General features: G+C 39.8%; 4 protein-coding genes and 2 long non-coding RNA genes across 11 annotated transcripts; 2 read left to right on the top strand and 4 right to left on the bottom strand.

The window, feature by feature from the left end:
* Positions 1 to 1291: 1291 nt before the first annotated feature.
* Positions 1292 to 1950, bottom strand: LOC123474563. Its single transcript, XR_006649342.1, has 2 exons — positions 1622 to 1950; positions 1292 to 1563 (listed from the first exon to the last, which is right to left on the bottom strand). It is a non-coding gene; the product is annotated as an uncharacterized LOC123474563 (long non-coding RNA).
* A 397-nt stretch (positions 1951 to 2347) lies between these two features.
* On the top strand, positions 2348 to 4822 carry LOC123469707. 3 transcript variants are annotated; one of them, XM_045168913.1, is made up of 10 exons: positions 2348 to 2600; positions 2687 to 3018; positions 3089 to 3175; positions 3233 to 3295; positions 3388 to 3549; positions 3656 to 3859; positions 3915 to 4126; positions 4189 to 4384; positions 4459 to 4589; positions 4651 to 4822. In XM_045168913.1, exons 5-10 carry the CDS (start codon positions 3441 to 3443, stop codon positions 4741 to 4743), a joined length of 945 nt encoding a protein of 314 aa, XP_045024848.1. In that variant the 5' UTR covers positions 2348 to 2600; positions 2687 to 3018; positions 3089 to 3175; positions 3233 to 3295; positions 3388 to 3440; the 3' UTR covers positions 4744 to 4822. The 3 variants fall into 3 exon arrangements, with proteins under 3 accessions (XP_045024848.1, XP_045024846.1, XP_045024855.1); XM_045168911.1 differs by having other exon boundaries at positions 3656 to 3862; XM_045168920.1 differs by having other exon boundaries at positions 3656 to 3862; positions 4437 to 4589; positions 4651 to 4775.
* A 228-nt stretch (positions 4823 to 5050) lies between these two features.
* LOC123473813 lies at positions 5051 to 7649 on the bottom strand. The gene has a single exon (XM_045175206.1). It carries the CDS (start codon positions 7262 to 7264, stop codon positions 5051 to 5053), a length of 2214 nt encoding a protein of 737 aa, XP_045031141.1. The 5' UTR covers positions 7265 to 7649.
* A 117-nt stretch (positions 7650 to 7766) lies between these two features.
* Positions 7767 to 8170, top strand: LOC123475204. Its single transcript, XR_006649990.1, has 3 exons — positions 7767 to 7844; positions 7908 to 7988; positions 8047 to 8170. It is a non-coding gene; the product is annotated as an uncharacterized LOC123475204 (long non-coding RNA).
* A 1408-nt stretch (positions 8171 to 9578) lies between these two features.
* On the bottom strand, positions 9579 to 12751 carry LOC116932767 (probable tubulin polyglutamylase ttll-15). 2 transcript variants are annotated; one of them, XM_045168264.1, is made up of 12 exons: positions 12548 to 12751; positions 12233 to 12470; positions 12046 to 12137; positions 11897 to 11960; positions 11442 to 11561; positions 11103 to 11241; positions 10946 to 11036; positions 10657 to 10820; positions 10412 to 10587; positions 10227 to 10351; positions 9932 to 10148; positions 9579 to 9865 (listed from the first exon to the last, which is right to left on the bottom strand). In XM_045168264.1, exons 2-12 carry the CDS (start codon positions 12395 to 12397, stop codon positions 9755 to 9757), a joined length of 1464 nt encoding a protein of 487 aa, XP_045024199.1. In that variant the 5' UTR covers positions 12398 to 12470; positions 12548 to 12751; the 3' UTR covers positions 9579 to 9754. The 2 variants fall into 2 exon arrangements, with proteins under 2 accessions (XP_045024199.1, XP_032796490.1); XM_032940599.2 differs by having other exon boundaries at positions 12233 to 12427.
* A 215-nt stretch (positions 12752 to 12966) lies between these two features.
* Positions 12967 to 18037, bottom strand: LOC116932739 (neutral alpha-glucosidase AB). Of its 3 annotated transcripts, none has more exons than XM_032940574.2 (15): positions 17884 to 18037; positions 17445 to 17558; positions 17136 to 17372; positions 16893 to 17069; positions 16438 to 16542; positions 15877 to 16134; positions 15689 to 15790; positions 15213 to 15602; positions 14800 to 15083; positions 14587 to 14729; positions 14016 to 14523; positions 13791 to 13942; positions 13613 to 13726; positions 13421 to 13530; positions 12967 to 13355 (listed from the first exon to the last, which is right to left on the bottom strand). In XM_032940574.2, the coding sequence occupies exons 2-15, from the start codon at positions 17549 to 17551 to the stop codon at positions 13154 to 13156; spliced, it is 2889 nt and encodes a 962-aa protein (XP_032796465.2). In that variant the 5' UTR covers positions 17552 to 17558; positions 17884 to 18037; the 3' UTR covers positions 12967 to 13153. The 3 variants fall into 3 exon arrangements, with proteins under 3 accessions (XP_032796465.2, XP_032796466.2, XP_032796469.2); XM_032940575.2 differs by lacking the exon at positions 17884 to 18037 and adding an exon at positions 17657 to 17777; XM_032940578.2 differs by lacking the exon at positions 16438 to 16542.
* Between the last annotated feature and the right edge of the window lie 120 nt (positions 18038 to 18157).

The raw sequence follows: 18157 nt of genomic DNA, 5'->3' as shown, positions 1-18157 counted from the left end.
AAATTCCATTGCCGAAGATAGCCAATTAGAGATCTTTATTTTCTCTACCCTTCGCCCGATTCACCGTGAGACCGGAAAACCTTGCAGCTTCTCACGTTGCGACAGCCCTACGGCATTTACAGAATCTCAATGCAATACACGGACAGTTTTTCAGTTTGATATTTGAACTCTAACAATAGCGTTATGGCACCGCGTATTTCTCAGATCACTCGGGAAGCAATAATTGAATATTCAAAAAATTATTCATTAAGAGAAATTGCCAATTAACAAACTGTCATTACAGTAGTGTTCGTAATATATTGCGTAGCTTTAAAAACAAAGTTATTTCGCCAAAACGAGTAGGGAGACGGCGATTGTTAAGTGCAAGTGATGATCGTCACATAAAATTAATTGCTAAGCGTAATAGACGAAAAACACTGCCAGAGATAACGAATGAATTCAATTACGGAAATGCAATTATTGTAAGCAACTCGACGATACGTCGTTCTTTACAAAGAAATGACCTAAATGGGCGCGTGGCACTAAAAAAACCCTTACTGAGAAAAGAAAATATAAAAAAACGCTACAAATTTGCCCTAGACCATATCAATTGGACCACAGCGCAATGGGATCGTGTGCTGTGGTCTGACGAAAGCAAATTTGAAATTTTTGGAAATAAACGACGCGTCTATGTTCGCCGTTCCAAAAATTAGCGCACAATGATGGAATGCATTGCCCCCACAGTAAAGCACGGCGGAGTTAACATTATGATATGGGGTGCTATGTCATCATTGGGAGTACTTCCACTTGTGAAAATCGATGGTATTCTACTTAAAGAACAATACCACTCTATACTGGCAAGAAAAGCTATCCCGGGTGGGAAACAGTTGTTGGGTGCAGGGTTTTCCTTCCAGCAGGATAATGATCCTAAACACACAGCAATCATGAACAAAAAATATCTTCAGAATCAAGAAAAAATAGGTATGAATGTCACATTAATATCAGTAATGGTTTTTTAGTAATACGATATAAAAATATTTGATTATTAAGGGAATGTGGTTGTAATGGAATGGCCCCCCCAAAGCCCTGACTTAAACCCTATCGAGCAGCTGTGGGATCATTTGGATCAAAAATTAAGAAAAACACCACCGGTAAATGTTGCTGATGCCTGGGAAAAACTGTCTAAGTACTGAAAAGAGATAAGACAACCTATACTTCAAACTTACGCCCACTCTATGAAGCGTAGATGTCAAGCAGTTATAAATGCGAAAGGTGGCCACACCAAATATTGATGCAGTAAAACACTGCCAGAGTTAACAATACTGAACCGTTGTATTAATTTTCACTGAAAATACAATGTTTGTGAGTAAAAGGAGATGGCTATAATTACGTTGTTCTGATAAAACATTTTCCAACGAAGACTAGAATGTGTTCAGACAAATACTGTTAAAGTACTAGGATATTTGTTGTTTGTTCATTATCGTACCAAATACTGTTTGTCAGAAAATGGCAATATACTTGTAGTATTGTTGGAAAAAAAAGGTTCCGTAATCCTGAAAAACAAATTATAAAATTATGGGTCACCTGAAATGAAAAAATGTGTTAGCTATGCATCACAATAGTATAAATACAAATTCCTTACTTTAAAACGAAGTGTTTTTGTGGTACACGGCTGTTGTTTGTATAAAACAAGCTGTTTTAAATTCAAAAAACCAAAACAAAACAGCTATAGCAAATAGCCCAGCAAACGTCACTGCCTTTAATATGGCATTCAAGGAAAATATAATTATGGGAGGGAATAGAAATATAAAGAGCGCTGTAACATGCGCCTCTAGTGGGAACAAAGGTAATCTCTACCCGAGTTACCCATACATAACCTCCATGTTAATCTGAAAAAAAATTTTGCCCCTATTTAAGTATTTTTAGAATGGGGTTAATGTAACTAAAAAAAATATTTAATTATAAGAATAAAAAATTTAACTTACGCTGATTGACGACGAATCAAACTAGAAGTTAGTGTGATTCTCCGTTAAACAGCTATGAATAAAATAAAAAAAGGGTTTTTTTGGGGTAACCAGTACTAAATTAATGGCGGCGCAAACCGGGGAAAAGGGAAAAATTATCAACACCTGAACGCATAAAAACCGTTCAGGGGATTACCGTTATATTATTGCGCCACACATCATTCTAAAGCAAACTCATCAATGAGTAAGCTGAATTTTTTTTTTAAATTTAACTCTAAGGGGAAATGAGTAAAAAAATAAAAACTAAGGAGACGTTTCTCCATAAAAGCCCATGTTATAAAGGGCGAAAAACGGGGAAGTGTTGATTATTTTGGGAGGGTACTGTATATGTTTGCGAAGCGTGGTCGCTAGGTCTTCTGCTCTCGACGAGAACGAAACCTTTCAATGTCTCATTTGATAGTGGAAATTCCAAAAATATTACCCGAAAAGGTAACTGGATATTTGTGGCTGCCGAAAATTGGATAGAAAACGATTTTCTGTATTTACCAGACAAATCTTACTCGGTTGTATACAAAACCCAACTTTTAAAGGTTGGGATGCCACCCGATGTGAAGAAATGGGACAGTCATCCATGTTACAAAATATTGGGAACTTTTGGTACGTTGTATTATTCTTATTTTACTAACTTCCCAATGTTAAATGAAATGTAATGGGCTGATTACTTTTGTTTTATTGCCGTTTAGGCACATGATGAAGCTAGGAGTAACCTTCCACGAGTAGAATCTGGTCTTCCCATTTTAAATGATTTTAATACAGGCAGAGGCCAACGGGAAAAGAAAATGAGAAAGTTGAACTTGCCAGGTGAATCTATAACGGAAGTTGAAAGTGAAGAAGAATTGGGAAGTCAATCGACTAGAAAAGCAGGTCTCCAAGAAACCCAGCATTGTTAGGCCTACATCTTTTCTCCCTAAACCACCAGCTGGACTACGTGTCTCCAAAGGAAAAACCCTCAAAGAAGTGCAACGCAAAGAAGTTTGTGAAGAGAAAGCAAGTAATGTACAGCAATTGAAACCTGGTAAACAAAAATTTAATTTATTATTATTATTAATGCCAAATATGCATTAACATCTTTTAATATAATTTAGTCAATGCTAGCACTATACATCTCTCTACTTCTGAAGAAGGTTCATCGTGCAATGTAGATCTTACAATTCAGCCACCTACGCAGCCTGGTAATGGACTTTTTTTTCAATTAATTGTAAAATAATTTTTTCTTTTGTGTTTGCTAGAAGGCACCATCTGTCGCTTAGATACTGCGGTAGCAGACGATTCATACGGAACACAGCACTTTGGTACTATCGCAGCGAAAAGCATTTTTATTTCATATTCTGTTTAACCTTCGTCAGTTTTCTTTACAGTTTTCATATTTTGTACTTCATTTCAGAAAATTTACATCCGTTCTCATATCAAAATGCTGGTGGTCATTACAATTGGGGTATGCCACCGTATTGGAACGGAAATTCTCAGCAAATGAATTCTTTTTATTCGTTGCCGCCTATACAATCTCCTTCGTCTGTGCTATGTGAACTTGGAAGCAAGCATATTGGTAAATATTAATAACAAGCAGTGTCCAAAATAAGACTTAACAGCTACATCTTAATTCAGTATTTAATTACTATATGGTGTTTTATCATATTTATCTTTGTTTTTAGTCGCTGATAGCAATAGAGGCACATCGAGTTCTGCAGAATATTCCTCTTATCCGATTCCTACACCATCTCCGTCACCTGACCTATGCCAATCTGGAAACAGTGGGGCAGTGCAACAGATATATCGACACCCATCTATGAAAACAAACCTTCCTATTATGCCTGATATTGAAGATTCTCTTGTTGGCGTTCTGGAGAAAACTAGTCGTGGTAACATTTTAATCTAAATGTATTTATTTATATTATTATATCATTTTTACAGTGAAAGGGGCTTCTGGAAACGAACATTTCATCTCAGCGTTAGCAAAAATCAATGATAAATTAAATGTGACCGAGAAATCTATCAAGCCAGTAAGTGACGATGAAGCTGCGGAAATTCAGGAAGACATCGATTCTCTTCCTTTGAAGAGTTTAGAGCAATTACATTCTTTTGAAAAAGTATTAACAACAGATAAGAACATTTACAAGAAGCTCGTAAGAATAATAACAAATTAATCAATTTATAAAATATCAAAGCTTTATATTTTAACGCTCAGGTATCCCGTATTCGTCTTTTGGGTAAGAAGAATTCCAAAAACAGCGAGAGTGACTACGTCAGAAGAGCTTGGAACACTGTTTTTTCCGATTCACTTTCAAAGGATGTAAATTGGTTAGGTAGACGAGATAGAAGAGTCAACAATGGATCAGGAAAAACAGGAATCAGCTCGTGCACTATCACGAAGGCAGTTGAAGGTAAAATTAATAAAATTTTAGAATTGAACTTCATATCATTTAAAATATTTAGATGGTATTCGTTCAAACAAAAGTTTTTTGGAAATGGAACACGAATCTTTCATTCGAGAAACCAAACTTCATCTGCGCAATGCAAAATCTCGGTTCTGTTCGGCAGAAATCAACGCACAGCAGGCAAATGATGCTTGTGATTCCAATTAAAAAGGTAATTAATATATTGTTTTTGATAAATATATTATAATGCTATCTTTTTTTTCGGTATATAGAAGACAATGATCAACATGCATCAGGCTTCGATCTCAAGATCATCATCACTCATGTTCAACATAGACATTTACATTAAGAAAATTTGTGGATAAATCCTTTTTCGTTCGCGTTGTAATGTGTGATCTTTTTTGTAGCTGTCTCTCAGCAAGTCTATACAAGGAATATATTTTTTTTTGTAAACAAGTTAAATTTGCTCTGTTTCAATTTTATTAATTTTGCAAAAAGTCTATAGAATATGTTTTACAAGATATTTTAAAAATATCTTGGAAAGATATGTTTAAAATATCTTGGAAAGATATGTTGTAGCCATGACATTTCGTCATTGCATAGACAGCCCATTGATATCTACAGATATCTTATTAATAGATGTTATGATATCAGATAGATGTCTGTAAGATATCATGTTCTACTAGGGACGACCCATCCGAAGGCGGTTTTGGAGGCGATAGGTTCCTTTTCTTCGCCAACTCTTGAATCTCGGACGGCCAGCAGATGGGCATAATCTAGCCCAATCAAGACGTCAACCTTTCCTCCTGTTTCGCCGAGCAGAAGGTTTTTAAGATGGGACCAATGATACTTCTCCTTGTTCCAGTCGGTGATAGGAGTAGGGCTGGCCACCGTTTTCATGGTAGATCCTTCTAGAGAGAAGATATTACCATTCACCGCTCGAACTCGAAACTGGACCCTGGTTGATGGGTATCGATTAATTATTCCGCCAGCTCCGTCCACAGCTAAGATCTGACGTGGACCACGAAGTTTCAGGGCTGTAGCGAATGCACTTCGCATTAAAGTCGAATCACTACCTTCGTCGAAGAAGATATTTGCCGACACCCAACTTCCGTCTTCGGCCATCACTGGGAGACGCAGCATACCCATGGTGACCTTTCGAGGGGCTCCAATTCTTGCGATTGTTGGTCGAGCTCTTTCTTCGGTTTCTGTCCGCGGTGTTTCCTTGGCAGCAGTGTGTAACAGCGGGTGATGATAATAACCGCAACCAGAGTGTTTACATGGTCTTCGCCTGTCACATTCGTGAACTGAATGTTTAGTTGAGAAGCAACTGAAGCAAAGACGCCGACGCATGCAGAAAGTAAGACGCTCCCCAACGGAGAGTAACTTAAAATCCTCACAATCTGGTAACCTGTGCCCTTTCTCGCACTTAAAACAGAATGGTTTTCCAGAGAACTGAAAAGCAACTTGTTTCTTTTCACCTGCCATCTTTGCTGAACTTTGATTGGTCCAGGCTTGGCGTCGTTGATTGGTCGGTTTGGACGAAGCCGGATTGACTTGGTCGGCTGCAATGCTGAAAGCGTTCTGATACGCGGAGGCACGGGAACACAGCCACCTTCCGAAGGTGTTCAGGTTTCGATCTTCGATCCGTCCCCGTCTGTCTTCATTCCAAGCCAACCGATCGTGTAGATGTAGTTTAAGACAAATCTTCTCAATCAAATCCGTCGTCCCCGTCTCTCCGATCCGGCTAAGGTCGAACAAATGAGTGCGGATACGTTCGGCAAATCTCTTGAATGACGCTGGGTCTTGCTTCGTCTCCAACCTCTGGATGGCCTGGTGATGTGCCGCTCTCATGACGTCTCGACGGCCACATGTCTGCTTCAGACGAACCAGGGCCTCGATATAAGCCGCCTCTCCACCTCCTAGACCGTATACTAGGTCCAAACAGTCTCCACGGAGAAATCTCTTCAAAAGGGCTAATTTCTCTCCGGGGGACTTGGGTGTATCGTGTACCAATGCACGAAACAAATCGATCCAGGAGAACCATTCTAAAGCCTTTCCGTCGAAAGGTTCTAATTCTGCCGATACTGATGAGCGTGTACTGCGAGCAGTGACAACAGGTGTTAGACGCCCAGTACTATACAGGTCAATCCAGGTGTCAGGAGTTTCTGGATTGCTGTCGGAATTCTTCTGACGCTGTTGGTCCAACAACGCTTTCGCTTGTGGAGTGGTGTTGTCGATCTGTTGACTGACGGAAGTGAAATGATCATCATCTGGTGGTGCCGGTCTTCCATAAAGTTCGACACCGAGTAGCCTAAGAGCGGCTTGGGCTGTGTCAGCTTCCTCCCATGCTCGATCTGCTTGCTGGCGGGTCCTTACCGCTTGTTCACGGGCTCTCTCAGCTCTCAGTCGAGTGGCTGCAATCTCGTCTTGACGGGCTTGCTCTCGCCGGAGGATTTCAGACGGAGAAACGGGAGGTAAAGGAGGGTCTTGACCCGGAATGACGTTCGATCCAACAATGGACGCTGCTTCTCCATCTCTGCTCTTTATATAATCTTGGGCGTCGGCGGCTAATTCACCAACACGCGTGACGTAAATCAAGTGATTGGCGTCTTGTCTTTCGGCTTCTTCCTCGTCATCTTCTAGGGTGGAGATGTCGGTCTGAAGCTGTGAAGTTCGGAGTATTAAGTCGTTGAGATGAAGTAATAAGCCTTGAATGGCTCCTCGTGAGCCTCTGTAATTAGTCAGGGTCTCAACCTGTCTGTTCGTCACCGTGATTTGACGACGCAGGGTCTTTCTCTTCGCCTTCATATTAGCTAGCTCCATGGTGTGATCTTCATCGTAATCTTCATCTTCATCTAATCCTGGCTTGACATTTTTGGCCATGATGGAGACGATCTTTGAATATGAAGCTCGGGCTTGAAGAAACGATAACTGGACGCACCGACGTGTAGTGAAGGTGAAGAGAAGTAAGACGGAACTAGTCTGGATATAACTGCCAGTAAGAGGGCTCGACTGGCTGGATTCTTAAACTGAGACGGCGGCCAGTAAGAGAGGGCTCGGCTGGCTGGATCCTTGAATTGAGACAACGGCCAATAAGAGAGGACTCGGACGGCTGGATTCTTGAATGACTGGATATCCAGAAAAGAGATCTCGGAGGTGGTCACCTCCGGTTCGAAGGACCAAATGTTCCTACTGATGGAACCTTGCATGAAATTCCTCGTAACCTGGCTGTAGGTTTTGCATGAATGAATGTTGTATTCAATATGAGATGATGAGAAACCAGGTGTGGGAGATAAATGTGCGGTTTCTAGAAAGATAGAGGGAATCAGTTTGTGTTGCATTATAAGTTGTATTCTGTGTACCCGTGCTAAATACTGATTTGTGTCCAGTCGCCATCTCGGCTCCGGAATTTATCTGCCTTTCTCGGCCCCCATTTGATATTTGTCTATCATTACTGATTCGGGTAATATTTGCTTATATTTATTATACATATATTTGGTCCTAATCTGTGCGTCCCTTCCCTCAGGTCTGATTGTCCTCTAGTGTTGTCCAGTTACTGTACGAGTCACACTCTCTTCACATTTTGTGTGTGTGTCTGCAACCCCAGGTATTACCCGTTGTACAACTTATTATGCAACACAAACTGATTCCCTCTATCTTTCTAGAAACCGCACATTTATCTCCCACACCTGGTTTCTCATCGTCTCATATTGAATACAACATTCATTCATGCAAAACCTACAGCCAGGTTACGAGGAATTTCATGCAAGGTTCCATCAGTAGGAACATCCATAACATGTAGCACTTAGGGTCTTTGTCCAATATGACCCGTGTCCAAGTTGACCCCGTTCTCCCCTACGAATAAGTCCATTTTTTTTTACGAATAACTAATAAATATTCGTTTTTTTGCGTTATTCTGTTCGACATTTTATTCGAAAGTTTTATTCGACAGAACACTGCAAATAACCCCGAAATAGCGATGTACTTTTTTTAATAGTGACCGCCTCCATCTCCTAGTCAGAAACATTGTAGCTTCAAACTCGTCTTGTGTAAGGTTAGTGGAGCATGAACTTGCTTAAGATTAATATAAGGAAATCGGTTACTCTGATTTTGTTCATGTCGACTTTATTTCACGTCACTCCAACCAAACTGCGACAATTTTTGTCTGTTACAATTATCATTCCAGTTATTCTCATTCCTCTTTATTCTAAATAGTCAAAGGGAACAATAATTTTCGATTAAATGGATAAGACTTCGTAGACTACATCGAGAAAAACCCCGAAAGCGTGCCTAACGGACGCAGGACTCATGCCGTAAGACCGAAAGCATTTTCTTTTCCCTGGCATTTTCTTTATTTTAGCACAATTTTATGTGTGAAAATGCCTGTCTCAGCTCAGCTATATAGGCCTAGAGCTATAACGTTATGCTTATAATGCCACCAGTAGACTATATATGTGTTGCTGTGTAGTAAAACTCACGGAAAACGGTCTTATTAAACACCACTGGATACTAATCCTCTCCAATCACTCCAAAGCTAATCAGAAGTCGTATACCAGTCACCTTCATTTATCAGGCTTTAATGTTTAGGCTACAGTTACGGTGGGCATTGCTCATCAACTGGAACGCTTATGCGTCCCGCCGACCCACTATAAGAGCCTTTCTTAATGGCGAGCGCTTTAAAAAAATTCATCATTTGGCAGGTATGTATACCAGTGGGACGCCTTCTTTAAAGATTTTCATGTGAAGGAAAAGTAGATTCAGAGTCATAGAACCCTGGTTGGTCCAGGCTGAGAGGAATCCCTATACCGCGTTTCGTTGGTCTGAATGTCTGAAATTTGGACGTTTTTGGGGCGGGGCACAGTGGTGGAAACTAAAATCAGAGTCATCTATCGAGAGAAACTGAATTATTCAACGGCCATTTCAGTGTTTCTATTCGAGCTTCAATTTTTCTGGTATCGTCTGCTCTGTTCGTTTCCTTTATCACTGTTGTGATTGGCTGTTGAAGTTTTCAAACGTATTTCCTGATTGGTGCACTTATCACACACCCGCTAGAGGCTCTGACTGCTATTTCCGAAATTTAGCACAAAGACAGACGATTCCCCCCCTGTCGTGAACGAACCAGGGTTCTATGACTCTGGTAGATTCCTAATGGGAATCGTACAAGCCCTTCATTTACAAACAACAACTTAGGCTGCTATCTTTTACATGCTGTTTTTTCTTTTTTCTTCTGTTTACTCTTTCAAATGATTTTGTGCTCTGCTTAACAGACGTTAACTGAATCACGGAACATCAAAAGGTATTTACATGTTAAATTTTCATGGTAACAATAAAGTGTAGCGAACAGAATACGGAATTTTGATTGGACTGAATATGCTAGCACCAAGAACTTTCCAAAAGACACTTCCCGTGAAACCATTGATGCATCAATTGATTAATCTCGGTTAGACCTTCCACATTCACACCGTGTTCGATTTCTTCTGGCAGCTAGAAAGTAATAGATAGTTAAATGTCAATACATAATCAGAATTTGGCATGTGTAGTGCTGACTACCAGTGACGGCGGAACAATTCGGCGGCACAGGTGTCGACGCGTATGCTCCCTAAAAGCCTCAATCAAGACGGATTTTAAAGAATCAGTCAAACAAGGCTTGCAAAGTTTACATTCAAGTTTAGAACAGTCGGCACAACGGGCAGCCAAGCAACGCTCTGGAAACACGGCCAAATCTTTATGGGCTACTTCAGGCTGTGACAGCAGCTCATCGTAATTTCTGTGTGCCGTGGCAAGTTTGAAAAAAAAATACAAGAATCAGAAAACAGTCAAACCATATTTATGAGGACCACTGTACCCGACTGAGTTTTTGCCTCCTGAAGGAATAATACCGATTAATTTCAATACGTTGAAGATAACTTGCTCGTAGAGCAGCCTGTTAGGCGGGAAGTGCTGCGAAGATAAGTTTGGAGACATGTTTGCCTACACAACAATCTGCCTAAGTAAATAACACGCTTAGAAATGAAAGTCTAGAATTCTTACCTCCATTATAAAGACATTGAGATCTTCGTCGACAACGAAATCCACCCTCATCATTTCAAAGAAGTTACGTGAGGAGGCAAATTTCGCCGACGCTGATACCAACGATAACTCTCGTCTCAACAGCATGCTCCGAAGTGCCTCATCAATTTGATGCCAAATGATTTTCGGATCTTTACCTTCATAGAATAAGAAAAAAGATCAACCATTAAATATTGTTTAAAAAGAAAATCATAACCAAGGCGTACCTATGCTATGAAGATAGGCATTAAAGGATTCCTTCATTCCAAATCCTAGGTTCGAGTAATACGGTTTCAACGAAGAGACGTTCCATATTGGTAAGTAATCGTCTCCAATCACGTACTTGTCCACCTTATTTTCATCGAACGGGTGATATTTTTCAGGACAAAATCTATAGTGCAATGCATCAGAAGTGAGACGTTGTTATAATTTTCAATTCAGGATTATTATACTGTGAGAGGTATCAAACAACAAAAATTGTATAAAATAAAGATCGGGATATTGAAATTAATTTACCGGAATAGAATATCGCCGTCATACGCATAAACTCTGAGCGGCTCAATGGACGAAATTATGATGTAAACGCCTATGTCGAACTTATGACCATCTGTCGATTATTCGGAGATTAGAATTAATCCATTTATTTTTATTCGTTTGGTGTCAATGAAAGCACCTATCAAGAGTGGTTTGCGGACGTACTCCTGAACAAACGTTCCTGGCGTCTTCAAATCAAGCTTAGCCAGTGGCTGAATTTTGATACCTCGGTGATTGTTGCTTTTTTGAACAAATAAACTTTCCGGGTTTTTTTTCCCCTAGATCAGTTATAACGCTATACTTAATATGTTTTATTATAATAGCACTATTCTTTCATTATTGGCACTATATGCACAGCAAGTCTACAGTACATCTTTTGAATTCCTAGCATGAAGAGGTGGACTTATCGGTGAGAACGTAAATTATTATTGTGGCAGATAAAAAGAGACGGTGTTGTGCTAAATGACGAGATACCCACGTAAGAAATTAATTCCGTTTTCTGTTCGGGGATTTTGAAAGCCACGGGAACATGCGGCAAGCCCGATGTAGCCAAATTCACTTTGTTTGTGATATATCCCGAGCCAGGGAAATGGTTAACCTGAGTATATAATCAAATATTTTAATAGCTGGCAGAAGTTAAGAACGTGTAAATTAAAGGTATAGAATGGCTACGAATTCGTCGCACATTGCTGCCACCATTCTAGTTTATAAGATTTTGATTTCATTGCTTGTTCCGTTTACGATAAAAAAGCATGTGCAGAGTACAATAATGAAATGATACTAATATAACTAAAAACCATATTACAATAAATTCGGTAAGCAAGTGTAGAAAATTATGATTATACAGCAACCAAATAGTGTAAACAAAAGAAAACATCCGAAAGTTTAGATCATGTTTTCTTCTAAGATATGTATACATATTTTTATTTTCACCTTTTGATGCTGTTGGAGATTCATTAGGTGATCCTTCAGGACCCTAAATGGGTACTCATAAGACCTACATGTATAATAAGAGTTGGCAAAGGCTAATTAGAGAGGGGAAAACTTATTGTGTTGTGGGGAATATGCATTTCAAATATTACCATAAAACATCCCAATTAGATGAAAAGGTCCCGCGAATATAACCGGCTCTTTCCAATAAGGTGAAAACATGTTCCAGGTAACCTGATTCCAACTATTGACATTTTAAAATTTAGTAGATCACACTTCTACATTGTCATTAGACTGCAAACGCCTGTATATCTAAAGTATTAATATTTTATGGAGTACCTTCCTTCCAAATGCAGCGTAGACTAGAGGTCGGGAAGCGTTTCGCAATGGAATTACGTCGGGGCAGTCTCGTCTTGAATCCAAAGAGAGGACGTGCCACATATTGAAGGTGAAAAATAATAGCCCTAGAATACACGTCAACAGGACTGCCGTTTTCTTTCTCATGGTGGAGAAAACCCACAGCAATAGACGGCTCTTATCGAATAATGAGCAATTTTTGTGCAATTAATAACAGGAACTGCAGCACGTAATCGCAGAGTGCGTTATCCTTCAAGCAAATAAGTGTTTCATTAGGATTCAAGTAAGCTAACTTACCAAAAACATGGTGATTCAATTCAGGAAAAAGTTGGGCGACAAAGTTCTCTCAGCATGGTATCTATCAAAATTCTTTGACAGAAACACGAAGAAAACACCTTAAAGACGCGTGGAAAACACGACAAAAACTAACGAAATATGCCGCCACTACGCAAATCCGTCTTGAAAAGACTACACAGAGAAGTAGACTGCTGTTAGCAGCAAAGTGAAAGCCAGTGGCAGCCAGGTATTTCAGATTTCAAATGCCCAAGGGCTTTTCTATTCCCCCGCCCCCCCTTCCCCCCCAAAAAAGTAGGTTACTTGTTATTTCCTTCTGGAATTGCGAGCTTCATTCTGGTATCTGATTGTGGCCACATTGAAACCGTGACAAAAAGGCATTCATATTTAGACAACAAAGGCAAAATTTAATGTTGCTAATGTTTCAGTTGACAAATCGCATGTATTTCAGAAAGTGGGTCTTTCCGCCCAGAAAGAAACAAAGTTCGAACAAACCGTCTGTAGGTGTTACATTATAAGCTTCTTTTGTTTCTTTTTTGCACGACCTTCCGTTAGAAGAATGAACAAGTTCAACGGAGGCAAAAGAAGAAAAAAGAAGTAGGAGGTAATCTACATTTTGAGATTGACACTCCATTCGTTGGAAACCGAAAAATTCGGTTTCCTGAGAACTAATGCCTGGCTGGTTGCATCATAGCGATACTCCAAAATTCTGCCGGTATTATCTACTATGCTTGACGGTGCTCGGCTCAATCCAACAATCACGATTTTATCAATTGATTCAGGGGTTTCAAAAGCACCTTGATTTGTAACTCTGTAAGTGAAAGTCCAAATAATAGTGACTTATTCGTGAAGAGACTGATATGTGATTTAAAGTACTTGGACGAAAGAGTGTGGCCTTCCATGTTCAATTCCAGTGTAATGTAGCTTCCTTTTTGATACTCTAGAGACTGGCCGTCATCAATATAAAGGCGACCTTGAGCTTTACCCTTTACCCATTCCAAGAAGAAAAGTGAGTAAATAAAGAATATGACAGATTACACGGACTCTTAGATTAGACTTTTCATTCACCTGTTTGTCCAACGTCACAATGAATGTATAGGGATCTTTTGTCATCAAAGAAGATGCTCGACGAGCGCGCTCCTTCTTAGGAACAATAGTACCGCCTCGCTGAAATATAGGGATCTACCAAACCGGAATACATGTTTTTTAAGGCGATACTAATTTAATCACCAGAGAAAGTGAATACCTTTTCAATTGCTACGGGAATGGTCTGGTAGCCAGGGGCTTCATAAACTCTGAAGGTTTCGATTTCATACCAAAGTGTATCAACTCCAGGAAAATAAACGCTTACTTCTTGTTCTCCTGATCGGACCACCGGGTGCACTAAAATCGAGTCGCCTATAATGAATGTCAAATAATTGTTTAATGAAATGATGAATTGGTAAAAAAAATGGGGTTTGCGGAGTTTTACCCAAAAGGTATTGGTTGTCCATGGAAAAAGTTTCCCCGTCCTGTGGATACTCCATCCATAGTGGGCGCATAGGTGGGACGGCAGTTTTTTCATGCTCGTAGAACAGAGTATACCAATATGGCAGGTATGTATAGCGTTTCTTAATGCTGGCCTTGATTATTTTGTTGGTCTGTTCGTCAAAAAGCCAAGGTTCACGGCGTTTTGTATGAAGGTGGGCATGACCACGGAAGAATGGCTGGAATGCACCGGCTTGGTACCACCTCGTCAAAAGCTCCGTATTAGGGTTGTTAAAGAAGCCTCCAACATCCGCTCCGCAAAACGGGATTCCAGACACAGAAAGGCTTAGAAGCATTGGAACTGCTATGGCTAAATGTTCCCAATCGGCAATGTTATCTCCTGTCCATACAGCACCAAAACGTTGACTTCCGGCAAAGAATGAGCGTGAGAGTACAAACGGACGTAATTTGTAGTCGGACCGCATAAGTTGGCCACGAATAGTGCCTTCCACCTACAAATCCAGAGTTACTTTATAATCTGTTGCATTAAAAAATACATAAAAACACAAACATACCACCATCATGCCGTACATATTGTGGACATCGCGATGTTCATATCCGCCATAATGTAAACAGTCTTTAGGCATGGTAACCTCTGGTCCGTTGAAAACGGACGGTTCATTCATGTCATTCCATGTGTAAACGTCCAATGACGTACCTATTATGTCCGTACGTTTTTTTAAATACGTGTTGTATGTTGTTAAATTCTGGTTAATTCACTTGTTTACCTTCATATTTATCTAGAGCGAAGCGGGAGGCCCAATAGTCTCTTACGGCAGGGTTAAAAAAATCTGGATAACTAGCCGAGCCTGGCCAACACCAACCTTCATATATCTTTCCACTTTTATCTTTGACGTAGAAATCATTTTGTTCGCAGTGTTCATGGAAAAAATAGGACGAGTCACGCTTCATGTGAGGATCGACAATAGTTACCAACTTGCGACCATTCGCCGTCAAGTTGTGTACCATTTCTAACGGATCCGGAAACTTTACCGGATCCCACGTAAAATATCTAAAAACAGAACAAACGTGTAAGTAACCTTACATGCTAACAACTTTATTTGTGAAGCCTCTTTGCTAGCTAACTAAAACGGAAAAGCATAAAATCGACAACCTTCTTAAAGCATAACGAGAAACTTACTTTTTGTTATCGGTGTGTTCGATGTCAAGCCAGAGAACGTCATAAGGAATATCATGCAGATCGAATCCTTTATTCACGCTGTGTACATCCTCTTGGTCGTTGTAGTTCCAACGGCATTGATGATAACCTAGCGCGAACCGCTGAGGTAGAGGGGTCTTGCCAGTTAAGCTGCCATATTGGCGCACCACATCTTTCGGTGTAGGTCCAATCATAATATAGAGATCAATGATTCCGCTCTCCGAAAACCAGTGTGTCTGTTGATGAGGCTCATTGCCTCCCCCCGACACAAGATTCATAAGGGAAGATACCACACTTCCAGAAGATGACTCCTCTATGTCGACATAGGTTTCAGCTGCATTGTTCCAAAAGATTCCCACAGTACCTTGTTGCCTAAATCAACGAGAAATAAACAAGTTTGAAGAAAAAAAAATAATATTAATAACAAATTATCATAAATTTCACTATAATTGAAATACCTTTTAGCCATCATGAAAGGCACAGCTCCGTACAAAGCCATAGGGTTGTACAACTCGTACTCAAAAACGTCAGTGTTGTAAAGGCGATAAGGATCACCATTTCTTTTAAAATTTAATTTTAAAAAATATAATAATAATAGGCAAATGTTATTCTCGTTTGTAAGATATATTTTTTTTTAATCACCCACCTGGTCTGCTTTAAAGCGAAAGTATCTGCATGCTCCGGAATACCATAAACGTGCCTTGAACCCGGAAAAGAAATATCTACGCCAACCGAAGTGGGGCCGTAGGGTTTTGAATCGACGTGGGATTTGAATGTTTCTTCCCACAAACCAGGCTCTTCCTCTTCTTCCACGGGCTTTTCGTCTGGGTGCTTTGTTTCGGCTTCCGCCTTCATCTCTTCTTCAGCAGGTTCGGACGAAGGTTCCTCGTTTCTACCAGCCTCACTAGTAGAAAGGTAAGTTACAATTTTACAATGACATTCTACAAAGAAGGACATGTCACTTACAAGCAATCGAAGCAATGTCTTAATCTACTGACGGACGGAATGAAAAATCGCACTAACTAATGGCGTCTGCCTTGGTCCAAAGCTAAAGGATTAGGTGGGAAACTAGTACGCGTTATCCTAGCAGTATAATGTTATTTAAACATACTTGAGATTGAAATCAACCGAAAACTTTTTGTTTTTAAGCCACAATATGCAAAGATATATGCTATAGGGTGGGAGAATCTTAGGTTGAGAGATTTACCTGGACCAAGGCAGCCATTGTAGCACCCACGAATATGCTTTTCCAGGTAAGGATGAGCCAACAGACCCTACAGTTTGGGCAACTGTGGACATGGCTTCCCACAACCTGACCAATCACAGTCGTTAAACTAAATCCATAGCTCTTTAAAGACTGGATTTCTCACACGCTATCTAAATATATGCTAAAACATCTGAATTGCTTTCAAGATCAATTTCAATACATTTCAGGAGATGTTTTTCATAAATTTCCCTGAACTTAAAATGATACAGAATTGCGTTTAAAGCAAATTGACTAGACGTTCAACAAGAATAAAGCGGCGACTATTAGTTCATGACTTCTCCCTCCCGCGAAAAAGAACAAAGAAACTTAACAAGAATTAACAATAAATGAGCCAAAGATGCGTCCATTACATGTGAGAAAACGTGATTTAAATGTGAGAGATATTGAATATTTACTTGGATTTGCGAACACGTTGATGTTCAAAGTTGAGCAAGCCTCTAGCGTTGACTGAGATGACGAGTTGATCTCCATCATAGACATCAAGGCGAAATGGTTTCACAAGCAATATAGCTTTGCCTGTGCCACCAAATGAAAGAGATATTGAATCACTGGATTGTTCCGTGATTTTCAAACTACAGGTTAAGAAAAGAAAACAAGTTATGCATGTAACAACAACTGTTTGCAATAAAAAAATGAACCTTGAAAGCTGAGGACTTCCAGAAAGTGATTCCTGTGCCCTGTATCTCAACTTAATAGGATTGACTTCATCAAGCTCAAAATGAAGAGTGGAATCTGCCAGAGCAATGAGCTGCAGTTGAAGTCTTGCTTGGCTGCGGGAGCTGATGACTTGTACTTGAAGGCTACTAATAGTAGAGTTTAAGCTATCCAATAAAATCTCCCATGGTGAATTACCAGGTTGGGTAGCACGTTGACGCCTTGGAATAAATTTATTTTAAATACAAGCTAACATACTTTGTATTGTATGTGATGTACATTGATACACTTACTTGCAAAATGCATTCTGATCACATGTTTTGAAGTTTCCACGATCAACTGCTACACAGGATTGAACAGCAGCCGCACATATTGTAAGTATTAGAAGCCAGTTACCCATTGAGGACCTGAAAAATACAGTTTTACACAATAAAGAAGTCAGGAACTGACAAAATCTAAAGAAAAAAGGGGATGGGTAATTAAATAGAACTCCAGTAGCACAAACCTAACAAAACAGAACCTGTTTAAAAAGGTTTAGATGATAGATGACATTCGTCACGAGTCACGACAGATCCAATAAAGACCATCCACGTCACAAACGAATTTCTGATAAGGCCTGATTTTTTACAATTAAATATATGGTACGAAAGCTATTTTATTGAGCTCCTTTCCACAAAGCAATAAAGTAAGCGTTACAACTAAAGAAAAAAAAATTGCAGAAAATTAACTTACCGGCAGTTATTTTTTGGTGACGTACACGCCGAATGTTAGCACTGTGAATTTTAAAGGAAGTGCAGCGTAAAACGGCACCTAGTGGTCATTGCAAAGTAGTAACTGACGTCTCCAGATTCCAGAAGATGATTGTTCATTGTTCGTAATTTTTCATTCCATTTTCACCGTTAAATTATGCGCAGGCTACCGCCTACTTCAAGCACTCAGTCAAATTATATTTTCATTCTTGTGTGCGAAAAACCTAAGACAACGGTTCTTTTCCCGTGCCCCGTTG

Source organism: Daphnia magna, linkage group LG1, assembly GCF_020631705.1.
Source record: "Daphnia magna isolate NIES linkage group LG1, ASM2063170v1.1, whole genome shotgun sequence".
NCBI classification, from domain to species: Eukaryota; Metazoa; Arthropoda; class Branchiopoda; order Diplostraca; family Daphniidae; genus Daphnia; species Daphnia magna.
This window is presented reverse-complemented; position numbering and strand designations above follow the sequence as displayed.

Bases quoted from the DNA above. Each gene is read 5' to 3' on its own strand.
- LOC116932739 (XM_032940574.2), bottom strand. From the start codon at position 17,551: ATGGGTAACTGGCTTCTAATACTTACAATATGTGCGGCTGCTGTTCAA. The intron at 17,373-17,444 runs GTAAGTGTATCA...ATTTATTCCAAG, and splicing joins GATCAGAATGCATTTTGCAA to GCGTCAACGTGCTACCCAAC. The intron at 15,084-15,212 runs GTAAGTTTCTCG...TTCTGTTTTTAG, and splicing joins GAACACACCGATAACAAAAA to ATATTTTACGTGGGATCCGG.
- LOC116932767 (XM_032940599.2), bottom strand. The intron at 10,588-10,656 runs GTACGCCTTGGT...TATTCTATGAAG, and splicing joins TGCCTATCTTCATAGCATAG to GTAAAGATCCGAAAATCATT. The intron at 9,866-9,931 runs GTAGTCAGCACT...ATTACTTTCTAG, and splicing joins GAATTGTTCCGCCGTCACTG to CTGCCAGAAGAAATCGAACA.
- LOC123473813 (XM_045175206.1), bottom strand. From the start codon at position 7,264: ATGGCCAAAAATGTCAAGCCAGGATTAGATGAAGATGAAGATTACGAT.
- LOC123469707 (XM_045168911.1), top strand. From the start codon at position 3,441: ATGCCACCGTATTGGAACGGAAATTCTCAGCAAATGAATTCTTTTTAT. The intron at 4,127-4,188 runs GTAAGAATAATA...TTTAACGCTCAG, and splicing joins AGAACATTTACAAGAAGCTC to GTATCCCGTATTCGTCTTTT. The intron at 4,385-4,458 runs GTAAAATTAATA...TTCAAACAAAAG, and splicing joins TATCACGAAGGCAGTTGAAG to TTTTTTGGAAATGGAACACG.